The sequence below is a fragment of the Anomaloglossus baeobatrachus genome, chromosome 12, assembly GCF_048569485.1.
Source record: "Anomaloglossus baeobatrachus isolate aAnoBae1 chromosome 12, aAnoBae1.hap1, whole genome shotgun sequence".
Lineage (NCBI taxonomy): Eukaryota > Metazoa > Chordata > Amphibia > Anura > Aromobatidae > Anomaloglossus > Anomaloglossus baeobatrachus.
Window position 1 is genome coordinate 144,695,858 of NC_134364.1, and position 9,748 is coordinate 144,705,605.

Here is a 9,748-nt window from a genome sequence, read left to right on the forward strand (position 1 = left end):
ATCCCCTTTTCGATTGTTTGGGACATCTGGAAAACAGCTTATTAGGAGAAGAAGAGGTGAGCGCTACCACCAGTCTGGTGTCATGCCAACTGTTAAGCATCCTGAAACGATTCATGTGTGGGGTTGCTTCTCAGCCAAGGGAATCGGCTCACTCACAGTCTTGCCTAAAAACACAGCCATGAATAAAGAATGGTACCAGAATGTCCTCCAAGAGCAACTTCTCCCAACTGTCCAAGAGCAGTTTGGCACCCAACAATGCCTTTTCCAGCATGATGGAGCACCTTGCCATAAAGCAAAGGTGATCACTAAATGGCTCATGGAACAAAACAGAGATTTTGGGTCCATGGCCTGGAAACTCCCCAGATCTTAATCCCATTGAGAACTTGTGGGCAATCATCAAAAGACGGGTGGACAAACAAAAACCAACAAATTCTGGAAAAATGCAAGCATTGCTTATGCAAGAATGGACAGCTATCAGTCAGGATTTGCTCCAGAACTTGATTGAGAGCATGCCAGGGAGAATTGCAGAGGTCCTGAAGAAGAAGGGTCAACACTGCAAATATTGACTTGCTGCATTAACTCATTCTAACTATCAATATAACCTTTTGGTACTCATAATATGATTGCAATTATATTTCTGTATGTGATGTAAACATCAGACAAACACAATTAAAAACCAGAGGGCAACAGATCACGTGAAAATATAATTTTGGTGTCATTCTCAAAACTTTTGGCCATGATTGTAGATGGACGGCCGGGTCTTGGTAGATTTGAAGTGGTATGATACTCCTTCCATTTCAATTTATGATCGCTTGCACAGTGCTCCTTGGGATGTTTAAAGTGTCGGAAATCTTTTTGTAACCAAATCTGGCTTTAAACTTCTCCACAACAGTATCACGGACCTGCCTGTTGTGTTCCTTAATCTTTATGATGCTCTCTGCGCTTTATACAGAACATTGAGCCTATCACAGAGCAGGTGCATTTATATGGAGACTAGATTACACAGGTGGCTTATATTTATCATCATCAGTCATTTAGGACATCATTGGATCATTCAGAGATCCTCAATGAACTTCTGGAGTGAGCTTGCTACACTGAAAGTAAAGGGGATGAATAATATTACACGCCCCAATTTTCAGTTATTTATTTGTTTAAAATAAGCAATAAATTTCATTCAACTTCACAATTGTGTCCCAGTTATTGTTGATTCTTCACCATAAAAATTGTAATGTTATCTTTATGTTTGAAGCCTGAAATGTGGGAAAAGGTCGAAAAATTCAAGGGGGCTGAATATTTTTGCAAAGCACTGTATGAATAAGGGAGAATGAGACTTTGTGTAAGATCGTATTTGCTAGATGTCAGCGCCCAAGGTTGTGAACGGGGATCAATGACAGGCAGAGGCGGCAGTAGGGGTGAGCAGTGACTGCTTGGTATGGGACCTGAAGGGTTGTGGTACTAGCCCGACCTGCTCCCTCTGTACAGGATCTACTCCACATTTAGTATTCCTCCATCTGAGGAGGAATGAGACTTTGTGCATGATTATATGTCAGCACCCAGGATTGTCAGTGGCGTCAAGGACAGGCAGAGGCAGCAGTAGGGACTGTACAACACAATACATTCTAATAAAAAGAAGATAAGTACAGGTGGCAGAAGTGACACCGCACAGAGCAGAGGCAACACACATACAAAAATTAACAAATATACATTTCTACAGCTCGTCACACGAGTCTTCGGGACATATTTACAGTGCACTGATGCAGGCGTCAGGTAAATCGTGGTCTCCAAAGAAGCTTCCTCAGCGAGCATCATTCTTAATAACGATCTCTACACCGTGATGGCGAAGTTGAGTGCGGAGAACCAGATTTTTATTCTTCATTTCTTCAACCTGCAGGAGAAGGATGAGACTAAGTCACCATAGTATCTTGTGGCACAACCCGCGTGGCCCTTGACACTCACCTGCTGCCTTAGCAGCTCATTGTCCACCTGCAACTGCTCCACATTCTGCAGCTCCTCCGACAGGCGCAGGTTCCCCTGCCGCAACTCTTGTATATAGTCACAGGCTTTAGACAAAATGCCACCTTTACTCTAAAGAAAAGCCAAGATAGGAGAGTTTGGAGATTGTACAGGACCCTATAAGCCCCCTGCCCCACTGTCCCTGCACTCAGGAATTTACATGGTCTCTCTCTGCTGAGTGTGGTCACTCTACGTTTCTTTGGAAAGGATGTGAATGACAACCTCTATGTACAGCGTGATGGAATATGTTGGTGCTAAACCACAGTCAAACTATCGGCAATATGGTGACATGGGAGGGGAAGACCCTGAACCACGCCTGCCATAGAGCGAGTGTAATGGGGGAGCAGTGGTGCAGCTCCGCACCTGGCCAGACTTCGTACTCTCCATAGAGCAGTCAGGGATGATCTTTGATAGCTGCACAATCCAGTTGTTAATCTTGTCCCGACGCCGTCGCTCCACTGTGACAAGATATGCAAGACATTATACTGGAGGCGGTAATGTGTACAGCATGCACCCGCTGAGGGGCAGAGCCTGACCTTCATTGTGTTGCGCTCTCCTCTTCTCATCACGTGTGGTACGAGGTCCATCCGATTTCCTAGAAAGGGGACAGGACATGTGTGACCTCATTTACAACTTGCATGTTTATGATCTGCTCAATGGAGATACTCACGGCGAGTATGGGTGAGTCCTGGGGGCAATGGACCGCTGAGCTCCACCCTGGAGAACATCTTGAGGAGACATCATGACAAAGAACTGCCCTGGGAGAAGAAAGCTGACATCAGCTTGTGTCCTACAGGCACAACTAATGTCTACAGTCAGGTCTTACCCGCACCGGTGGACGCTGCCTGGCCCAGCAGAGCCTCATTATTCTGCGTTGTCACCACAGTTGTTGCAGTGGCCCCTGCACTAACAGATGTGCTGGTGTCTGCCACTGCTGCCGTGGGAAAATAGGTGTAGTGGGTCTCTGTGGCGGTGTCACTCTCCCCAGCATCTTCACTGGTAAACGCACCTTGGATGACGGCCTGAAATGTGCGGGAGATTACACAACCTTCCAGTGCCTCCAGCCGCACATTACATGTAAAGAGGACTCACCTGAGTCATTGACTGTGCCGCCGGGAACCCACTGATGGCACCGGTGCCCTCCGTCTGTCCATCCAACTGACCCTCTGCCACCTGGATGACCCTGTACATGACCTGCAGACAACAAAGCCATCCAACAGGCTACAACCATAGTGGAAAACTTGCTGCAGCTCCACCCGCGCCGGCCCCCAGCTCCACCCGCACCGGCCCATGGAAGGGTGAGGTGTGGGGCATCACCTACCTGTGTACCTCCGCTGTCTGCCCGAAATACATATTTCACCCCAGGATCTGAGAAGGTTGCTGCCGATTGGATACTAGCGATGGCTACGCTGGTGGGGTCTTCCCCTGTGGCCACTGCACCTTGTGGAGAGAAGGCCCCAGTAAGAAAGTGTACAGCTGATAACAGAGCACTATATTCCGCAACACCCCATCTCACCTTCCTGCACACGGACTGTGCCCTCCTCAATCTCGGATGCTTTCTGCTGCCTTCAAAGTAGGAAGCAGAAGATTATTCAATCTGTCCCCCTCCAAAATCACAATTACAGATAGACACCATACATATACGCGCACTCTCTGGGCACGGGCCGCCCGCATTCGTTCAGTGGCTCATTCTTCGCTCCCGCCCTATAAGAAGCACTCACCCCTTCATTTCTCAGTTCTGTCATTAGAGGTCTGTATCCTAGAGGAGGAAAGAAAAACCATACTATGATTATTGTCCAGGAGAAGGTGGGAGGGTGGTCATATATTCTCTACAGACGGAAGAGTAAAGGCCCAGTCACACTAAACAACTTACCAGCGATCCCAACAACGATACAACCTGATAGGGATCGCTGGTAAGTTGCTAGGAGGTTGCTGGTGAGATGTCACACTAGCGACGCTCCAGCGATCCCACCAGCAACCTGACCTGGCAGGGATCGCTGGAGCGTCGCTACACGGGTTGCTGGTGAGCTGTCACAGGCAGATCTCACCAGTGACCAGCCCCCAGCGCCGCATGGAAGCGATGCTGCGCTTGGTAACTAAGGTAAATATCGGGTAACCAACCCGATATTTACCTTGGTTATCAGTGCACACCGCTTAGCGCTGGCTCCCTGCACAACTAGCCACAGTACACATCGGGTTAATTACCCAATGTGTACTCCAGCTACGTGTGCAGAGAGCATGGAGTCGGCACTGACAGTGAGAGCGGCGGACGCTGGTAACGAAGGCAAATATCGGGTAACCAAGGTAAGGGCTTCTTGGTTACCCGATGTTTACCGTGGTTACCAGCGTCCACAGAAGCCGGCTCCTGCTGCCTGCACATTTAGAAACCAATAAATGGCCAAATCATATATTTAACTAACTCTGAAGTAAGAACAATAACCTATAAAGAACAGAGTAGATAACAAAAAATAGAATCAGATAATATATTTTTATTGAAAAAATTCATCAACAAAGTAAAAAACACAAACACAAAAGGAAATGAAAGGGGATATACCATGAAAATTATTTCCATGCATAAGCTACCCAAAAACACAATTGTATCTCCAAAACATAATAAATAAATATCTATATATTTTTGACCACTAGGGGTCTTCAATGTAGAATATAAATACAGCTCTCCTCTTCAGTCAATATATAAAGCAATGAATCAGATGTATAGTACAATTTCACCTGTGTAAAAAAGCAAAAGATAGATGGTATGCACTAATTGGGTTGTGTTTCAAATAGCACGCTGAAAAAGTATAAATGGCACTGCCATTATCGCCCCCCTCTCCTCCCGTGCATCGTACTCTACACGGGGGCAGATATCGCCCCCCTCTCCTCCCGTGCATCGTACTCTACACGGGGGCAGATATCGCCCCCCTCTCCTCCCGTGCATCGTACTCTACACGGGGGCAGATATCGCCCCCCTCTCCTCCCGTGCATCGTACTCTACACAGGGGCAGACATCGCCCCCCTCTCCTCCCGTGCATCGTACTCTACACAGGGGCAGATATCGCCCCCCTCTCCTCCCGTGCATCGTACTCTACACAGGGGCAGACATTGCCCCCCTCTCCTCCCGTGCATCGTACTCTACACAGGGGCAGATATCGCCCCCCTCTCCTCCCGTGCATCGTACTCTACACAGGGGCAGACATCGCCCCCCTCTCCTCCCGTGCATCGTACTCTACACAGGGGCAGATATCGCCCCCCTCTCCTCCCGTGCATCGTACTCTACACAGGGGCAGATATCGCCCCCCTCTCCTCCCGTGCATCATACTCCACACAGGGGCAGATATCGCCCCCCTCTCCTCCCGTGCATCATACTCCACACAGGGGCAGACATCGCCCCCCTCTCCTCCCGTGCATCGTACTCTACACAGGGGCAGATATCGCCCCCCTCTCCTCCCGTGCATCGTACTCTACACAGGGGCAGATATCGCCCCCCTCTCCTCCCGTGCATCGTACTCCACACAGGGGCAGACATCGCCCCCCTCTCCTCCCGTGCATCGTACTCTACACAGGGGCAGATATCGCCCCCCTCTCCTCCCGTGCATCGTACTCCACACAGGGGCAGACATCGCCCCCCTCTCCTCCCGTGCATCGTACTCTACACAGGGGCAGACATCGCCCCCCTCTCCTCCCGTGCATCGTACTCTACACGGGGGCAGATATCGCCCCCCTCTCCTCCCGTGCATCGTACTCTACACGGGGGCAGATGTCGCCCCCCTCTCCTCCCGTGCATCGTACTCTACACAGGGGCAGATATCGCCCCCCTCTCCTCCCGTGCATCGTACTCTACACAGGGGCAGACATCGCCCCCCTCTCCTCCCGTGCATCATACTCTACACAGGGGCAGACATCGCCCCCCTCTCCTCCCGTGCATCGTACTCTACACAGGGGCAGATATCGCCCCCCTCTCCTCCCGTGCATCGTACTCTACACAGGGGCAGATATCGCCCCCCTCTCCTCCCGTGCATCGTACTCTACACGGGGGCAGATATCGCCCCCCTCTCCTCCCGTGCATCGTACTCTACACAGGGGCAGACATCGCCCCCCTCTCCTCCCGTGCATCGTACTCTACACGGGGGCAGATATCGCCCCCCTCTCCTCCCGTGCATCGTACTCTACACAGGGGCAGACATCGCCCCCCTCTCCTCCCGTGCATCGTACTCTACACAGGGGCAGACATCGCCCCCCTCTCCTCCCGTGCATCGTACTCTACACAGGGGCAGACATCGCCCCCCCTCTCCTCCCGTGCATCGTACTCTACACAGGGGCAGACATCGCCCCCCCTCTCCTCCCGTGCATCGTACTCTACACAGGGGCAGACATCGCCCCCCCTCTCCTCCCGTGCATCGTACTCTACACAGGGGCAGACATCGCCCCCCTCTCCTCCCGTGCATCACTATGTATCGCATCCATATGTGGTATTATATTCCGTGCAGGGTGCAGCAGTGGTTTCTACCATCTCCCCCTCCACGTGACCTGCCTGTGGTTGGCTCCTCCCTCCCGTACAGACCTCTGCTCTCGCTGGTACCTGCTCTCTGCTCCGCTAGTTCGGGGCCTCCGGTTCCCGGCCATGGAGGTTACACATGCGCAGTGAGACGGCCGGAAGACATCTTTATTCCGGGCGGATGTCGCGTCACTTCCTCCAACCTTGTCCTCGATCTAAGATTTAGCTACAAGACGCCATTATTAATCCGGGCACTACGTGACGAGAAGCGCAGCGTGTGACGTCACTTCTAAGGTGTATGTTAGAAAGTCATCCCACATATTAGTATAGTGTCACCTCCCTCCAGTACAGTGTATGATGTCACCTCCCTCCAGTACGGTGTATGATGTCACCTCCCTCCAGTACAGTGTATGATGTCACCTCCCTCCAGTACGGTGTATGATGTCACCTCCCTCTGTACGGTGTATGATGTCACCTCCCTCCAGTACAGTGTATGATGTCACCTCCCTCCAGTACAGTGTATGATGTCACCTCCCTCCAGTACGATGTATGATGTCACCTCCCTCCAGTACAGTGTATGATGTCACCTCCCTCCAGTACAGTGTATGATGTCACCTCCCTCCAGTACGGTGTATGATGTCACCTCCCTCCAGTACAGTGTATGATGTCACCTCCCTCCAGTACAGTGTATGATGTCACCTCCCTCCAGTACAGTGTATGATGTCACCTCCCTCCAGTACAGTGTATGATGTCACCTCCCTCTGTACGGTGCATGATGTCACCTCCCTCCGGTACGGTGTATGATGTCACCTCCCTCCAGTATGGTGTATGATGTCACCTCCCTCCAGTACAATGTATGATGTCACCTCCCTCCAGTACAGTGTATGATGTCACCTCCCTCCAGTACGGTGTATGATGTCACCTCCCTCCAGTACGGTGTATGATGTCACCTCCCTCCAGTACAGTGTATGATGTCACCTCTCTCCAGTACGGTGTATGATGTCACCTCCCTCCAGTACGGTGTATGATGTCACCTCCCTCCAGTACGGTGTATGATGTCACCTCCCTCCAGTACGGTGTATGATGTCACCTCCCTCCAGTACAGTGTATGATATCACCTCCCTCCAGTACAGTGTATGATGTCACCTCCCTCCAGTACGGTGTATGATGTCACCTCCCTCCAGTACGGTGTATGATGTCACCTCCCTCCAGTACGGTGTATGATGTCACCTCCCTCCAGTACAGTGTATGATGTCACCTCCCTCCAGTACAGTGTATGATGTCACCTCCCTCCAGTACAGTGTATGATGTCACCTCCCTCCAGTACAGTGTATGATGTCACCTCCCTCCAGTACGGTGTATGATGTCACCTCCCTCCAGTACGGTGTATGATGTCACCTCCCTCCAGTACGGTGTATGATGTCACCTCCCTCCAGTACAGTGTATGATGTCACCTCCCTCCAGTACGGTGTATGATGTCACCTCCCTCCAGTATGGTGTATGATGTCACCTCCCTCCAGTACAGTGTATGATGTCACCTCCCTCCAGTACGGTGTATGATGTCACCTCCCTCCAGTACAGTGTATGATGTCACCTCCCTCCAGTATGGTGTATGATGTCACCTCCCTCCAGTACAGTGTATGATGTCACCTCCCTCCAGTACGGTGTATGATGTCACCTCCCTCCAGTACAGTGTATGATGTCACCTCCCTCCAGTATGGTGTATGATGTCACCTCCCTCCAGTACAGTGTATGATGTCACCTCCCTCCAGTATGGTGTATGATGTCACCTCCCTCCAGTACAGTGTATGATGTCACCTCCCTCCAGTACGGTGTATGATGTCACCTCCCTCCAGTACGGTGTATGATGTCACCTCCCTCCAGTACAGTGTATGATGTCACCTCCCTCCAGTACGGTGTATGATGTCACCTCCTTCCAGTACGGTGTATGATGTCACCTCCCTCCAGTACGGTGTATGATGTCACCTCCCTCCAGTACAGTGTATGATGTCACCTCCCTCCAGTACAGTGTATGATGTCACCTCCCTCCAGTATGGTGTATGATGTCACCTCCCTCCAGTACAGTGTATGATGTCACCTCCCTCCAGTACGGTGTATGATGTCACCTCCCTCCAGTACGGTGTATGATGTCACCTCCCTCCAGTACGGTGTATGATGTCACCTCCCTCCAGTATGGTGTATGATGTCACCTCCCTCCAGTATGGTGTATGATGTCACCTCCCTCCAGTACAGTGTATGATGTCACCTCCCTCCAGTACAGTGTATGATGTCACCTCCCTCCAGTATGGTGTATGATGTCACCTCCCTCCAGTACAGTGTATGATGTCACCTCCCTCCAGTACGGTGTATGATGTCACCTCCCTCCAGTATGGTGTATGATGTCACCTCCCTCCAGTACGGTGCATGATATCACCTCCCTCCAGTACGGTGTATGATGTCACCTCCCTCCAGTACAGTGTATGATGTCACCTCCCTCCAGTACGGTGTATGATGTCACCTCCCTCCAGTATGGTGTATGATGTCACCTCCCTCCAGTACGGTGCATGATATCACCTCCCTCCAGTACGGTGCATCATGTCACCTCCCTCCAGTACGGTGTATGATGTCACCTCCCTCCAGTACAGTGTATGATGTCACCTCCCTCCAGTATGGTGTATGATGTCACCTCCCTCCAGTACAGTGTATGATGTCACCTCCCTCCAGTACGGTGTATGATGTCACCTCCCTCCAGTACAGTGTATGATGTCACCTCCCTCCAGTACAGTGTATGATGTCACCTCCCTCCAGTACGGTGTATGATGTCACCTCCCTCCAGTACGGTGTATGATGTCACCTCCCTCCAGTACGGTGTATGATGTCACCTCCCTCCAGTATGGTGTATGATGTCACCTCCCTCCAGTACAGTGTATGATGTCACCTCCCTCCAGTACCGTGTATGATGTCACCTCCCTCCAGTATGGTGTATGATGTCACCTCCCTCCAGTATGGTGTATGATGTCACCTCCCTCCAGTACAGTGTATGATGTCACCTCCCTCCAGTACGGTGTATGACGTCGCCTCCCTCCAGTACGGTGTATGATGTCACCTCCCTCCAGTACGGTGTATGATGTCACCTCCCTCCAGTACGGTGTATGATGTCACCTCCCTCCAGTATGGTGTATGATGTCACCTCCCTCCAGTACGGTGTATGATGTCACCTCCCTCCAGTACAGTGTATGA

General features: G+C 51.1%; 1 protein-coding gene across 5 annotated transcripts; it reads right to left on the minus strand.

The window, feature by feature from the left end:
* Window positions 1–1,598: 1,598 nt before the first annotated feature.
* USF1 (upstream transcription factor 1) lies at window positions 1,599–6,681 on the minus strand. Of its 5 annotated transcripts, none has more exons than XM_075329532.1 (11): window positions 6,593–6,681; window positions 3,735–3,772; window positions 3,530–3,579; window positions 3,335–3,447; window positions 3,106–3,207; window positions 2,840–3,035; window positions 2,684–2,771; window positions 2,550–2,608; window positions 2,377–2,471; window positions 1,957–2,085; window positions 1,599–1,885 (listed from the first exon to the last, which is right to left on the minus strand). In XM_075329532.1, exons 2-11 carry the CDS (start codon window positions 3,740–3,742, stop codon window positions 1,796–1,798), a joined length of 930 nt encoding a protein of 309 aa, XP_075185647.1. In that variant the 5' UTR covers window positions 3,743–3,772; window positions 6,593–6,681; the 3' UTR covers window positions 1,599–1,795. The 5 variants fall into 5 exon arrangements, with proteins under 5 accessions (XP_075185647.1, XP_075185648.1, XP_075185644.1 ...); XM_075329533.1 differs by having other exon boundaries at window positions 2,846–3,035; window positions 3,335–3,453; XM_075329529.1 differs by having other exon boundaries at window positions 3,335–3,453.
* Window positions 6,682–9,748: the final 3,067 nt, after the last annotated feature.

Bases quoted from the DNA above. Each gene is read 5' to 3' on its own strand.
- USF1 (XM_075329529.1), bottom strand. The intron at 2,609-2,683 runs GTGAGTATCTCC...TCCCCTTTCTAG, and splicing joins AGGACTCACCCATACTCGCC to GAAATCGGATGGACCTCGTA. The intron at 2,472-2,549 runs GTCAGGCTCTGC...ATCTTGTCACAG, and splicing joins GAGAGCGCAACACAATGAAG to TGGAGCGACGGCGTCGGGAC.